The sequence below is a fragment of the Fusarium mangiferae genome (genome assembly GCF_900044065.1).
Source record: "Fusarium mangiferae strain MRC7560 genome assembly, contig: FMAN_scaffold009, whole genome shotgun sequence".
NCBI classification, from domain to species: Eukaryota; Fungi; Ascomycota; class Sordariomycetes; order Hypocreales; family Nectriaceae; genus Fusarium; species Fusarium mangiferae.
In genome coordinates this window covers 634,597-649,965 of record NW_024573929.1, presented here as the reverse complement: position 1 = coordinate 649,965, position 15,369 = coordinate 634,597, and the positions used below count along the sequence as shown (strand labels likewise).

Here is a 15,369-nt window from a genome sequence, read left to right as displayed (position 1 = left end):
ATGTCAAGGAATTCCTCGATGCTGCTTTGGCGAAGCCTTCTGAAACCAGACATGTCATTACTCAATTCTGTCTTGTTACCCCCTTAGCTGGTGGCTTACCCCTTCCGCGATGGGATGCATCACTAATCAACTGACGTTGCACAACCAACTACTAGTCTGTGAGGCTTCCAGGTTGTTGCCCAACCAAACCGCCCGTCGGTCATCTCGACTCGATCCTTCTTTATGCCTTCTATTTCTGCTTCTTCTCAGTTTCAGCCTCGAGTCTTCCGTCTACGAGACTTCCATCAGGCAAGGCCTTTTCCCTGGTTCTAACGTAGGCCAACAAAAATGGATACGCCAGATCACAAACAACTGAGGTGCCAGTAATGAAGACGCCAAGAGGATGGAAAACGAAGCCGTGAGCCTCGGGCCAGTACCACCACATCAGACCGCAAGAGACGGGCAGACCCATGACGGTGCCAACGAAGCGGCAGAACCTAGAAACGAGATGTCAGCATGGCTGAGTTTTCGATGCAGTGTTTGTTCTGAGATTGCTTTTTCTGGGTAGTCATCACGAGACAACAAGTGGATGTTAATCCTACTGGTAACCATCTCGTTCAGCACACCGCTCTCACCTGAGACACGATTTGCAGTAATGTTCCGAGCTCTGGGGATCAGGGAGCACGAATATGATAGATGTGATGACGAGACGACCTGTATCGAGACACACCCTCTTCAAAAACCAACAATTGCATATAGGAAAAGAAGGACTCACCAAATTGCATAGCTCTGTCCACCAGAGTGGCCTCTCTGAAGAAGCATAGCCAATGCCGAGACGCTGAATATCATTTGCGCCACACCAGCCGACCAATATGCCAACTCCGTAGTATCCCTCGCCTCAAGGCCCTTCCAATTCTTACCCCATTTGATGCCATACCCTCTATGCGGCTCCTCAAGCCACCACCACACAAACAACCCATTGCCTATGACACCCGCCACAAAAACCAGGAACAGCAACAAGGCAACATTGTTCGCTATGAGCGGACTTGAGGCAAACGACCTAGGCGCTGTTTTAAGCGTAGCGTAGAGAACAACCATATCGAGAAGAAGCCAGAGTATGAAACCGTACGTCTCAATGGGCGCTTCGCATACACCAAAGGCGTAGACTACTTCCCATCCCAGATTGAGACCCAGTGCGACGAGCGGTGCGGGCGTCGCGTGGGTTGCTAGTGAGCGGCGGATCATGAGGACGTAGGCGATCAGCCAGAATGTTATGCCGAGGGAGAGGCAGGCTGTTGATGCAGGGACGAGCCATGGTGGTGCTGAGGGGGGTGGGATGTCATATGAGCCCATTATGTGGTGTTTCTTTGAAGGCGGGAGTGTCTGAGGTGTGCTTTGATGGTTAAGAGGTTAGAGAGAGATTGGTGGAGGGTGGTATTTGGGGTGATTGAGGTATTGACTTTCCGGTTGTGCCGGATGATACTCTATGGATATGTGAGTTGTTGAGATCCGCGGACGAGGCTGCGGTGAGACGTGGATTACCCTATATGTCAGCCTGGGATGAGATGACACAACACCTCGCGGCGGTTTCCAGTCATGCACTCTGAGTCTAGATATTGTGGTTAATCTGATCATTCTTAATCAAAATGTGTATTTTGTTGTCCTTCAGAGTTGAGCTGTGGACGATTCACTGCGATAAACGTGCCCGTCTTTTGCCTCCACGGTACCAGGTCACCTCTCCTCACAGAACGACTGACATGACTAAGCCTGGAAAGCCAGAGACCAAATATACAGTGGGAAATATTATAGTTCACTCTGATAACTTCTTCATTTGCAATGATGGGGGTCTCTGGACTGGACCTGTATCAACATGAAACAGCTTCTTAAAAGGGAGATATTCTGCTGTTTGACCAGACCCAGAGACTTGGGTGGAATTAGCAGTGGAGTTGAACCTGAGCAAATGAGTTTCTTTCGAGATATTTTCCTCTCTGTCTCTCCACATGTAAGCATCCAGGTTACGAGCTTTTATAGAAACTATCACCAAATATTGGCTGTGATCTGATGCCCAGGGCGAGTCAGTCAATGGTGGGTTCGACTTCCTTGATACAACTGGTGGTAAGGACGCAGCTTCTGCGAACAAAAACCGAAACAATTATTTCTAGGAGTATTAGAGTGTCTGCCAGTCCAGATCGGACGTCGTTAAGATGTTTGGTGCACCCAGGAGGCAGCTTATCGTCTGGCTAAGCCAAGTTAACTAGGTACCCACCTGTCTATGAGAATTGATACTTGCATAAATACTACATCGCGGCAGTTGCAAGAGGACAATCTGTATTGATAGATCAAATGAGGAGCTACATCCAAGAGCTCAGCCCAGAGGATGGTAAATTTAGGGCCATCACCTTCAGTTTCCTCCGACAAAGGTCGGCCTTGCTCGTAGCCCATCACGTCAGTAATCGAGAAATGCCTCAGATATGGGGAGCTAGCCATAGCGGAGAATATTAGCTGCGGGAATCATTAAACAAACCCTGAGGTATGTTCTAGCGACTCTTGTTATGAATGAAGAATACACTATATGCTCCTCGGTTGCCGTGACATGCTCGTGAAGGGTGGAAACGGACACTTGTGAGTGAAGCGAAACCAGCCGAAAGACTGATAGTGGCTAGCTAGCTATGAAATGCTCTATCTTGATAGCTTTGAGTCATGAAGGACAATGAGTTGAGTAGAGGGACAGTCAAGTCTCTTGTGGGCTGGGAACAGTCTCTGAGCCTGACCTTGCCATGGCACAATACGAGACTTCATAGATAGAAAGGCCAGAGAACAGCCACTAGATACATTTATATCTAGTTTTTGTTTTCACTGTATTCTTAGACCACAAATAGTGAGCGATAGGGGTCGCAGTGTGCAATGCGTTCTAATTATACTAAGCTTGGTGAGAGACGCTTCAGACAGCCATCAGGCTTTCGTTGAGTCAATTCCACATTTTCGCCTAACAAGTTTACGGAACCATTTGAGATCTTCTTTAGGAGCTCCTAGAGAAGTCCAGAAACATATATCTTGGCACCGGCCCGGACTAAGCTTCTATGAACCCCGACGGAGGCATCGAGGGAAGCTTTCGAGAATCAACTGAGTCCAGCTCACCAAACAGACCTGTATCATCTGCGTGGAATGAAAAGAAGAAGAGACTAACAAAGTCAAGTCATTGAGGATAGCAAGTAAGCTAGATAGCTTCCGGGATTGGCAGAGGCTGAGTCCATAACCCTGATGCACGAAGCTGGATGGAGTCTCGAGAACTTGAGAGAAACTCGGGACCTTCTCCTGGCCCAACATTCACGACGGATGAACTAATTATTGATGCCCAAATCTGATGAGGGAATCCTTACACCCGATCAACAGGCTCCCCTGATTCAAGAAGAAAGTCAACTTCAGAAACATCCCATCGTCCGACAAAGAGTGTCCACATTTGGGTTCAAGATGTGATTTAAGACCTCACTTAACAAGGATATCTCAGGTCGGAGATATCATTTAGAGCCCGAAAATCATTCCCACAACTTCTTATGAGGAACAATTAAAGCCTCAACGTTTCATCCCACATTTGAACTGTCCACAATCGCAAACATCTCCACCATGCTGACGATTTTGATGCCATACTAAGCCTTGATGACACCGGCAAACCTCAACTTTCCTTTCAGGTAACGTAAATAGTTGAGGATGTCATATGATCTAGTCATGAGATTGATACGCGTTATCTCAAAGGGCATCAAAGATCTCCATCCACGCAATGGGAAAGCTGTCCCTGCTTTCACTTCGAAACAACCTTCTTCATCACTTCCCCGGCGCGGAATGAATCAAGACCCTTGACGTCCCGAACCTCAACACCAAGTAACCGATAAGACTCCATACGTAATTAAAGCATCGTGGCAAAGCATAACTTGTGCAAGAGGATATCGCCGGCTTTGAAGCCGGTCCTGAATGGAGAACATTCGGGCCATATACACATCGGTGAGGATATCAGCACAGACAAAAACACTCGCTAACCAAGCTTATTGGACATGAAGCCCTCAGTGCTCCCTTAGAAGCGGAGAAAGAACTGGCGAGAAAGACCGACTCTTTCCGCTGAAGCGATGGGGACGTGAATTATGCTCAGACCCTCATGAGGCCCAACGCTGTGAGGTGATGTGACAGGCATCCAGATTATCGGTCTTTATTACTTACAAGAGTTATTATCATGATGCTGACACGGGCTTTGAATGTTCTTTTGTAAATATGAGGACTCAGGATCTGCAGTGAGCTTGGGGAGGCCGGATGTTTTTACCGGCCAAGACTTTGGGAGATTGACGGATGCTTGGGGAGATGATACTTGCCATGTTGAGAAGCCAAGCTTCGGTACGACGCGGCTTGATGCATGACGATTCAGAGGGTCGATAAAGAGATGATATCACTGTCTCTACTCTGTAGTACTTGATAGGCTATGGAGGTGTCTATAATGTTTACTCTTGAACCGATGATAGTCGAGCCGTTATTCATCGATTCCTTCCAGAAACACTGACGATCTTGGTGTATTCCATTCTACCCAAGTGATGAACACGCATCGAATGATGCATTAGCACAGCCTACCCCTGCAAGCCGCAGAATTACCAGATCTAAAGGGTTAGAGGGTCAAATAAGAACCGGCAGTGACACGGAAGACACCCATCTAGCTGCCGGCGGCAGCGCCTGAAGTGCACCATTTAGGAAATAGCATGATTCAGGACATCGGCATTACCTCCACGCACAGGTCACGTCTGTCGATAATATTTCGGTTTGGACAGAACATTCTTCAAACACGCTACGTTCCAATAGCCAAGAGACGAAAAGCTGGAGTGCCCCGGATATCCCGAGGTGAAATTGATGGGGGAATATGGAGATGTCCCATGGGGACAATGGACAGGTCTTGTTTATTGTACGTAAAAGCCGAGTGACTCGTAATATACCATCTCACTCTTTTCTGCCAAGGCCAAAAGACTCCAAATAATAGGTTCACGAGAGTAAAAAAGTTCAGGCCGTGTTCTCTTGGCAACGGACTCAGACCGAATATCGTATCACGGAACACCCCACGCCATAGTCTTCTAGAATTCGACTAGAAGTCTTTTTTTGCTTTTCTTGCAGTGCAGTGCGTGCAGGATGGATGAACCAAAACCCCTGAGGCAAAAACAAAGGTGCGTGGTCAGGGATTAGGGATGACGACATGGAGGACAGGGATGCTTGGGGTTATTTTCCGCGCCGAGGATACTGTAAGCCGCAGTGACTGACTCTTGCATGACATTGTAATAAGCTTATTCCTCAGTAATACGTGGTTTCGTTGACTCGTAGTTAATTTAGCTGCTCAACACCATATCTTGGTAGACCAGTTACCTATTTCTCCAGAAGGAGAAAGACAATTATAGGGCTTGTTCAGTGGACATCACCCCTGTAAATCTGAACACATCTCCAAAAATCTCTCCAAATTTCCCCAAAACAAGAACAGCAGTCCCCTGGGCTTGTTCCGCGCTCTAATTCTTGGCGTGGCAAAAACTCAACAGGAGCATTTTTCATAGAAACACAAGAACCCAAATCCATGCCCTTTAACTTCAATGGCATGATCATCAAAACATCAGACATATTTAAATATTGCTATGGGAAAAAGAGGCCAGAAAGGGAATCTCCACCTCGGGTCCATGTTACGGCTTTAACCCTCTCTGGGTAACGCGCCCGTCAGCCTCGAATTCAGTGAAGGAAAAAAGTTTGAAACTAGGTAACTTGTAGCTTTATTGCCTTTTTCGGATGAGTGTAGCCAAGCTTATTGGAACCACAATTCAGAGGCGAACAAGATATCAACAAGTACTGTACCCAGAGACTCACGAGAAGAAGCAAATCATGAGTAGATACTACAGTAGAGTGCAGACATCATCAAGTATCATCTTGGATACCATGATGAAGATCATTCATGATAGACCCTATAACTACCGAGTGACGACAACAGCTCTATCCATTGTATCCCCCAATACTTGCAGATCAGTCATTACTAACGGCCCGGATTTACAGCCCCAAAACAACGGCCAAACCGGTCCAGTCCTGCTGCTGCTAATCGGCTTGGATTGTCATGTACGTAACATGACGGCCTTCTAGCGCGTTTCCACCACTTTGATCCCCTTTCCCATGTCCCCAGCTTTTACTCCATCAATTGCACCATGCAAATACCTAACAGAAACGCCCAATTCGAATCACTGATACCCCATGTAATCCCTCACTGAGCGTGGAGTGTTTGCCCCAAGGGTCCTGCATCTACTCTACGGTGCAGTATCTTCTCACGAGAGAGAATCCACATATGGGGAGATTCGAGGGACGGAGTGATCATCACAGCTGACTTGTTACCTCATAGCCCAAGTGAAGTACGAAGAGAAGAACAAGGCACGGGTTTGCCCCCAACGGACTGATGTACTACTCCGTAGATAGGTACGGCGAAAGAAAGAGGGTCTCCCCAGAAATCCAAGGCTGCCCTTTCGCCGGCTACAAGTCCTATCTTGGTGGAACCCTCCCCCCGAATACCAAGCAAAGCACGGCCAGAATCCATTCTCTACGCGGAGCTTAATGAGGGAATTCCGAGCTCTTATCCGACCAACCTGTATGCTTAGCTTCTTGGATTCCTTGCTATCTCGATATCTTATATATTCCTCTTCCATCTCTGTACTCAGCTTGCACTTCATCCTCCCCTTTCTCCTCATCCATCTCATATACCCATCATATATCATAACTCATGTGTACTCCCTAAGCAAGCAAAGTCTGTTCAATATACTTATATACCCATATACATACACATTTAACACATACGCACATAACCGCCATCATGTCTACATATCCTCAAGACGTCCACAACGACATCTACCCTTCAGACCAAGGCCACGACTCCAGCAAAACCAACAGCAAAGAAAAAGTACCCCTCGACCATGAAAAGGGCCACGACATAGATCTTCACTCCGCCCACAACGTCCCCGTCGTAGACAATGGCTTCGGCGGCGGCGAGGGCTCCAAGAACTTCCGCAACATGACAAAATGGGACACCACATTTGCTCTACTTACCAACCAAGTCGGTCTCGGTGTGTTATCGTTACCCAGCGTCCTCAAGACGATGGGAATTATTCCTGGTCTAATTGCTATTATTGGCATTGGTCTTTTGTCGTGGTATACTGCTTTTGTGCTGAAGCAGTTCTTTGGAAGACATCCTCATGTGTTAAACGTTGTTGACATGACCAAAGTTGTTGGCGGTCGTCCTCTCGCTATCGCTTCTGGAATCGGTCTGTTGGTTCAGGTGATCATGACAGCTGCTTCGGCGAGTGTCACGCTCTCTATTGCCTTCAACACGATCTCCAGCCACTCTATCTGCACTGTGGGCTTCATCGGCGTTGGCTGTCTCTGCTGCTGGGTCCTCTGCGCGCCCCGAACCTCCAAGTTCGTCTCGCAGTCCGGCATCCCCTGCATGGTCTCCGTCATCGCCGCCGCGGTGCTGGTCATGATCTCCCTCGGAGTCAAGAACCCCAGCGCTGCGCCCGTTGGCTGGAAGAAGGACATCAAGATCGTTGCAAACCCCGACTTCCGCTCTGGTCTCAACGCATGTCTCAAGATCTGCTACGCTTACTCTGGTAACATCAACTTCGTCACCTATATGGCTGAGATGATCGACCCCGTCAAGGACTTTGGCTTTGCCCTTGCCTGGTTGGAGGTTGTGTCCATCACCTTCTACGTTGTCGTGGCTATCGCCATCTATTGCCTTGCTGGTGAATACACTGTCTCGCCCGCCCTCGGCTCGGCTTCAGAGAACATTGCCAAGATCGCCTACGGCATTGTCCTCCCCGCTGTTCTGTCCACCGGACTCGCCTTTGGCCACACCGGAATCAAGTACGTGTACGTCCAGGTGATGAAGCACTTCAAGCTCCAGAGCGAGATGACTGCCAACAATGTTCGCTCTTGGTCCATCTGGATGACCATCGTGACCGTCTTCTGGGCTCTCTGCTTCATCCTCTCCAACGCTATCCCCGTGTTCGACTCTATCCTGTCTATTGCCTCGGCGACTACCATCTCGTGGTTCACATTCGGCTTCAGCGCCGTATTCTGGTTCCACATGAACTGGCACCAGATGTTTGCCAGCCCCACCAAGATCCTGTTGACCTGCGTCAACGCATTTCTCATTGCCATCTCAATCTTTATGAACGCGGCTGGTCTGTGGTCATCTATCACGGAGCTGTTGGACCTGTTTGCCAACGACTCCAGTTCCATCCAGGGCGTCTTCGACTGCGGAAGCAATGCCCTCTTCTGAGCAGGTCTCAGACTCGTGTATGAAGTAAAGTATCCAGTTATTTCTTTCGTTTAGACAGCGGGAATCATTCTTTCGCCCTTTGTAAGAGCATTACGTTGGTATCTCCTGAATTCTGTCATCCCTGTATATGTGTGTCATGTTATTTTCAGTCAGCGTTTGTTAGAAACTGTTATATAAGAGAAATCAAATAGTGGTTCCACGTAACGTGTGGTGATCCAATTGTGTTGTTGTGAAGTCACCGGAGACTCCGTAGTAGTAGTCTTGGCAGTAAATCCAAGACGCGAGCCTGGGATATATATGTATCCACAGCCGGCCGAGTCGATGCTCACAACCACAACCGGGCCGGTTGATGGCAGTGAGAATCATGTCCCGAACCAAACCGGTCGGTAGTGGATCGTCGTTGACACAAGGTTTGCTTGCCTGAATCTTTGATGGATCGGTAGTGGATCTCATCTAAAGGAAATCACGTTGAATGTGGTTCCATTGCCAGGATCTTCGGATGCTAATGTGGATTTGCCGCCAAGCCACCCGCTGACTGCCTGGCTTTGGGGCGAGTGGGACCTTACATAGCGTAAAACTTTGCTCGAACCGCCTGCATGCGGCTCTTTTCAGCGCATGAGCCTCCTGGAACTTGCTCTTGTGAGGCTGAAGTGAACATGATCTGACTCGCTATGCGCTGGGACCATGCCACTCGCAATAAGGTCCACGACTCATCGTCATCTGCCCTATCGCGTGCAAGATGAAGAGAAAAAAGGAGCTGCATCATCCTCCTGTGTCTTTCTTGAGCCGACGAATTCCGGTGTTCGTGTTGATCATCAGTTTCACCATGCCTCAGCCATCAAGTGGCTAAACAGAGCGGCAAAAGTCGTCCATATCTTATCGTGACTCTCAAAGCCATGGTCAAGGCTCAAGCTGTCGATCAGAAACCGATAAGAACTTGGCGATAGGAAATATTGGTGTTGAGGCTCTGCGGAAACCAACTGCCGATAGATGGTCAACACACTGAAGAACAAAAAAGTTGATGCTATTCAGGCAACAGATGGGAGGGAATCATGGAAAACACCACAACTCTGCCTGCCTGATCATATCCAACTCAACTTCACAATTTCTCGGTGGCTCACGGCCTCGTTATATAATTCTCACCCTTGGACCTCTTGGAACCGGCACAGCACCACGTCGGCGTATTTGTCGTCTTGTGCCGGTCCAGACAGGGTATTTCCGCCACGATGTCCTGCGACATTGCAAGTCGTGCTCTTATTCCTGTCACTATTCAACTCCCAAGTCCCACTGTTCCTCCACTCTTTGCCGGTCCCTCTCTTATGCCGTGGAAGTGCACATCAGCATCTCATGAGGCTCTGCCTAAACCTCCTCGCTTGCCTATTTCCATTAGCCCATCGATTCCAGTTGTTCACGCCATGTAGGCTCCGCTATCATTTCACAATTTCGTCTTTCTCGTTCGTCTTGTTCTCGATTGCGTTTCATTTCAGGTGGAATGCCTCTTTCTATTCCGGTTTTCTTTGTCAAGCACATTGGCTTGGCTTGTTTGTAAAAATGTACAGTTCCGGCCCGGCCCTATACCCGGGAATATTTGTCTGGTCCTCTAGTTGCTTCGTGCACCTCCCTTTGACTCCCTCAACTCGTCCATCTTGGCGACTCGCTTCTTGAACTCGACGTACTGGCACTTCTCGTAGCTATGTCGCTCATCCTAGTCAATCCCTCTAGCGTAAGCATGATGTTTTATTGATATTGATACTGGTGTTGATATCTCGGTAATGATCGGCTTTTTGTTGAGCTGAAGCTTGGCTGGGCTGGGCTGAGCTCGGTGTAGCCGCGGACTTGGGCTTCCTTGGGCTCAAGTTCTGGACAAAGGTAATTGACTTACCGAGCACTTCCAAGGGGCGTACCACGTATCCCTTCGGCACTTGTTGAGAGGAATCAGGAGGTGAGCGCAGCTGTCTCGGTAGGCCAGAGGGAGTTTGGCATCGCGCATCTCCTCGCGGGTCGCTTCTGCTCAGCAAGTCAGCGGTCGATATTCGGTAGGGAAAAGTCGCTCGAGTATGGATTATCGGGTCGGTACGTACGCCGCGGCTCGGTGATAGCGTCGGAAGCCATGGTTGCTGATCAATTGGACTTCGAGATGTGAGGTTGTCTTGGATTGGCAGAACTGTCGTGAGATGCTCTTTCGGCTCAAGGTCGGATGCGTCGGTTTGTGCCTTGTATTTCCGGCAGAAATAGATTTCTGTCCAATGAACACTCGTGAATTACCACGCCGCCTTCAAATCACCAATTCACTTCTTGCAGTATTGATTTTATTAACAATTCTTCTTGCAACGTTGGAAGTATTATTCGCTCAGTATAATACTACCTGTCATCTTGTAAGATTCGTTGCGAGCCTGTCATGATACAACCTCAACCTCGTCCGTGCCGGAGGTGGTGGGGCCGGTCACCACCGGCTCCGGACCTGCACCTCGGTGAAGAGACGGATATGTAATCGGGAAGATAGTTGCACAATGCCTTTCTCCGTATTTTTCTGATTTCTTGTTTCTTTCTCTTATACATGATCCTCAATCCACGAGATTCGACCTCCGGTCAACCAGCACATTGACATCTAGCATTCCATTGCTGCCCGTTGTTCGGTGGACGCTCTGACTTACGGTTCAGAAGTCACGGCAAGGATCTCAGGCTCCCCAAAATGACCAGGCTTCTGAAGGATTTTATTGAAACTCATATGCTCCTTTGCAGGCCTTCTAGGAGCGCCGTCTGCTCGACTGAGATTGAACCTATTTGACATTTCTCACAAACTTCTCGGACGTGCTGGAGGGAAAGCAAACTTGGGACCTCGAGGTCTTCATCACGTAAGAACAACACGGTATCAGCGCATGCCCAGCTTTGGCGAAGCTCAAAGACATCACAAGGCCATATGCCGGGACTCCACTCCTAGGATGATAAAGTCGTGATGCCATAACATATGCCTACAAAGGCCGACTCTCGATCTGTCACTTATTAATCGCCAGTTATGATTGACAAGAACCCCTGTTGTATATACTCTTACATGGAAGCTTGGCTTTATTTTAAGTAACACCAGATTTTATAGCCCATGTTTTATTGACAACTAATAATGCGGTCATAATCACGAGACAACCCATCAAGTCCATTGATGCCACTCCAGGCCCTCACGGTACTCATAGCCGACTTGCGGTCCCTCAGCATCAACCAAGTATCCGTACTCACAACGATCGAACCGAACCTTTACTTGTTCCTTGTAGAAGGCGTTAAATTTTGCCTGAAGAGCATCCTTCAGACTCGCCACGCCACCCTCCGGATGCAGGATCTTCCATGGTTCAATGCACGTGTTGCCTTTGCAAGACTTCAATACGAGCATTAGAGCATCAAGGCGATTAAGGACCTGTCCAGTAGTGGTCCCCAGGAATGCAGTGCTGGCCTTTGCATCATCGTGAGGAAAGAGGTTGTTCAACTGTCCTGGGTCCGTCTACAAGAGGTGAGTATCAAGCTGATCAACTGTAATGACACAAACATACCTTAATGTCGTAGAGTTCGTGCTCGTTGTTGCACCAAGCCGAGTAATAAAGATTGTAGTCCTCATGCACTATCCTCACGCCCTTGTATGTGTTATTCTGTGCAAAGATCTGGCCTTTACCATCTATAGCATGCCGTCAGCATATTAAAGCGCAGCTTCGAGGCCGACTGAACCTACCAAAGCCTCCAATCTCGCCCTCAGCGATGGCACCGCCCCAGTACTCGACCGCTACGTGCTCGTGTCGCTTGTTCTCCTGAGTGGGCAATACCGGGATAGGAATTCCGTCAAAGTCGCTGCGAAGGTCCGCGCCTGCGAGTCTGAGAATCGTAGGAGCGAGGTCGATGTGTGTAGTCACAGCATTCTCAATGGAGCCGGAAGATACGCCTGGACCCCTGATGAAAAGAGGCACTCGGATATCCTCGTCAAAGCCACACTCCTTGCCAGGGGGCAGTCGGTGCTGACCCAGATGATAACCATTGTCAGAACTGTAGATGATGTATGTCTCGTCCAGTATACCAGCATCTTCAAGCTGCTTAGTTACTTGCTCTACAATCTCATCAACACCCTGGAGAGCCTGGAGACGAGCGCGGTAGAAGTCATCGAGGTACGAGACTGAGGATTCGTTGAGTTGGGCGAGCTTGTGAATCCAGCTCACACCACTAGGCTGTTATCTCGTCAGCATTGACTCTGTTCTGGGCCTCAGTACTACATACCGAGTCAGGGTTGAAGTTCTCGGTCCTCGGAACTTTAGCCCCTTCAAAGAGATGAGAGTGCCTCTCAAGAGGAATAGGAATGGTCATAATAGGTGCGCTCGGGTGTCCCGGTTGCCGTCTGAGGTTGACATTTGAATGCGGCGCGACAGGCGCAATTGCGACAAAGAATGGATTCTCGGAATCAATGGCTTCCTTGAGAAGCTCATGTGCATACTTGGAAATCAAGTCTGAAGTGTGCACTCCTTTGTGTTGAACTGGGGGCTCCTGGTTGTGCTGGTAGATGGGGTTCAGGTAGTCGTACGTGCCCGGGTCAAGGAGGAAGTTGGTACCTGTCCATCCTGCAGGATAGGGTGAGTTGTAATTGTGTATGGTGTGAGCATTGAAGAGCTTGCCCGTGTAGTATGTGTTGTACCCAGCTTCTTTCAACCATACAGGCAAGTAGTTCTCGTTCAATCCCTGTGAGACGAACTTGGGAAAGCCGCCTTTTCGATCAGTATCCTTTGCGAGTAGTGCTCGAGGCTATATAACTTACCATATGGTGGATTGACGTCTGTTACATTCGTGTTGTGAGGTTGTTTACCTGTCCAAAGTGCTACACGAGATGGACAGCAGATGGCTGTGGTGGTAAAATGGTTGACAAACGATGTGCCCTTGTCGATTATATGCTCTTTGAGTTTGGGCATATAAGAGACCGAGTCTAAGATAGCGTCTTGGTCATCTGTGAGAATGAAGACAATGTTCTTCTTCCCACCAAGACTTGTCTTTGGCTTACTCTGCGCAGCGTCATCATTTGGCGATAGGATGGCCTGGTCTTGTGGTGCGTAGTCGAACAACGCATTGATACTCTGAGACAGCAGAGAGCTTGCTAACAGCACTGGCTGTATCCAAGCCGGAGGTCGCATATCGATGAATCGTCGAAGGCGTCAATGTAAGTGCACTCCTGCAAGACAATTGAAAGGATGGAGGTACAATGCCTTCCTTCTGGCTCGGTCTTTCGGTATTCTTCTCTATATGAGAATTCTTATTATTGATTTCTTTGAATATTCATCTCTACAAGAAATATCTACCGGAAATACCGCTATTGAAGGTAATGGCTTTATTCGCCGGATGGTGTTGTCAAGCGACTTGATGGCGTCAACGTTAGTGTTTGTATGGGACTTCCCACCAAACCACTAACAACCCCACCAAATTGTATCCGAGTGGAGGAGATATCCGAGGAAGCAAAGGAGCTAAACCAACTTCAACCTCAGATTCACAGCGCGCGTCGCCGAACCAAGAGACATGGAAGGCAAAGCTCGAGATCACAATACTGGCACACCATAATGAATTGCCGTGTCCATTCCCCGCAGTCGATGCACAGTTCTGTACGGCGAACCCGGTCAAACCTAACGTAGTCTTGGTGACGGCATTGACGGCGCTGGCGTTGTCTTGCTGCCGGTGCTAGTGCCGGTGCAACGGCATTTGCTGCTGCTCGCGCCATGAGTTGCTCCTCATCCCAATGAGGGCAGTCACAGATTTTCCACCGGTTGCCGCAGCGATAGCAGAATTGGTAGCCGCATCGACATGCTATATCAAAACAATGGTTAGATAACGAACAGAACAACAGGTGGATGAGAGGATGTTTGATCAGGTAACTTACAAATGTGAAAGCAGCCGTGGTCCAGTTCGACCATGTTCTTGCATTGTTCGCAACGTTGCCAACCCTTTTCCTCAGCCAAACGAATAACTCGTTGTGACTCGGGGTCGTCGGTACATGTACTCTCGTGTGCCTCGCTCAAACAATTGAGGCACGTCTTCTTCTCGCAGCGAGTGCAGCGGGCAATACCAGATTCGATGAGCCGAGTGGGTATAAATGCAGAGCACGCACGATCGCTGCAGTATGTGCGCTTTGCTGTTGCAAACTCTTCTCGTTTGTCTTCAAACTCGGCCAATAACTCCCCGGTGATGAAGACGTTTGTTGCGTTCACGGGGATGGCCTGGCCGCAGCACTTCGGCGGGAAGAGGGACCCGTCATTCATCGCTGTTTGGATGCTTCTGATGAGACATGGCTGGCACATTCCATGGGAGCAGGGTGCTTCGTAAACCTCATCTTTGGGGAACTGGTCGCTGCAGTAGAGACACTCCTTTGCTTCGACGTGTAGCTCGGTAGGAGCGGGGGACGCGACCTACGCGGTTTCTGGGCGCTCATCGGCATCTCGCTCTTCTTTGGAACTCTCGGCGTCCTCGGTTTGGGTTCCGTCGATTTGAATATCCTTTGCCTGGGTCTCATCTTCATCCATGTAGGAGACGTCCTCTTGGGAAGCTGTGCAGTCGCTCTGATTATCGGCGTCACCCTCGAAGTCATCGTCAGGGTTGCTTCCACACTCTGTCTCGTCTTCTTCGTCAAAGCTCATGTCATCGTGATCTCCTTCATCACAGAGCTCCATTTCAACTTCAGTGTTCGCTGTTGGCTGAGAAGCAACTTCGAAAGCATGCTGAACAGCAACGTTGAAAGCGTGCAGTGTATGGTAAGTTTCGTCGTCAAGCCCATCAGGATCAACTTCGTCATCTGTTTCGGGCGTAGCATCCGAGTCCTCTTCCAGCTGCATGGCAAATTCGTGGTCACGTCTCGCCTGTTCATCCTCACGAATGAGAGCGGCAATTAGCTCTGCGTCGGCTTCGACTGCTTGTGCGATGCTCAGAGCGATCGCGTAGTCGTCGGGCTCATCCATCCTAGGAGGTTGATAATGAGAAGGAGATGAGACAAGGAATTGAAGGGGGATAAAGTAAAGCAAAAAAAAGGCAGGTCGGCTGATTCCCAAGGAAAAGCG

The 15,369-nt window shown here is 48.9% G+C and overlaps 5 protein-coding genes across 5 annotated transcripts; 1 reads left to right on the top strand and 4 right to left on the bottom strand.

Moving 5' to 3' along the window:
* Nucleotides 1-229: 229 nt before the first annotated feature.
* FMAN_12313 (uncharacterized protein) lies at nucleotides 230-1,332 on the bottom strand (the record flags this gene model as incomplete). Its single annotated transcript, XM_041834836.1, has 2 exons — nucleotides 230-476; nucleotides 755-1,332. 2 exons carry the CDS (start codon nucleotides 1,330-1,332, stop codon nucleotides 230-232), a joined length of 825 nt encoding a protein of 274 aa, XP_041685060.1.
* A 5,509-nt stretch (nucleotides 1,333-6,841) lies between these two features.
* FMAN_12312 (uncharacterized protein) lies at nucleotides 6,842-8,308 on the top strand (the record flags this gene model as incomplete). Its single annotated transcript, XM_041834835.1, has 1 exon — nucleotides 6,842-8,308. The coding sequence occupies one exon, from the start codon at nucleotides 6,842-6,844 to the stop codon at nucleotides 8,306-8,308; it is 1,467 nt and encodes a 488-aa protein (XP_041685059.1).
* A 1,600-nt stretch (nucleotides 8,309-9,908) lies between these two features.
* On the bottom strand, nucleotides 9,909-10,420 carry FMAN_12311 (putative NADH-ubiquinone oxidoreductase B18 subunit; the record flags this gene model as incomplete). The annotated part of the gene is made up of 3 exons (XM_041834834.1): nucleotides 9,909-10,013; nucleotides 10,191-10,315; nucleotides 10,390-10,420. The coding sequence occupies 3 exons, from the start codon at nucleotides 10,418-10,420 to the stop codon at nucleotides 9,909-9,911; spliced, it is 261 nt and encodes an 86-aa protein (XP_041685058.1).
* Nucleotides 10,421-11,453: 1,033 nt separating this feature from the next.
* On the bottom strand, nucleotides 11,454-13,461 carry FMAN_12310 (putative arylsulfatase; the record flags this gene model as incomplete). Its single annotated transcript, XM_041834833.1, has 5 exons — nucleotides 11,454-11,798; nucleotides 11,848-11,969; nucleotides 12,024-12,510; nucleotides 12,560-13,041; nucleotides 13,092-13,461. The coding sequence occupies 5 exons, from the start codon at nucleotides 13,459-13,461 to the stop codon at nucleotides 11,454-11,456; spliced, it is 1,806 nt and encodes a 601-aa protein (XP_041685057.1).
* Nucleotides 13,462-13,811: 350 nt separating this feature from the next.
* On the bottom strand, nucleotides 13,812-15,270 carry FMAN_12309 (uncharacterized protein; the record flags this gene model as incomplete). Its single annotated transcript, XM_041834832.1, has 3 exons — nucleotides 13,812-14,125; nucleotides 14,199-14,665; nucleotides 14,729-15,270. 3 exons carry the CDS (start codon nucleotides 15,268-15,270, stop codon nucleotides 13,812-13,814), a joined length of 1,323 nt encoding a protein of 440 aa, XP_041685056.1.
* Between the last annotated feature and the right edge of the window lie 99 nt (nucleotides 15,271-15,369).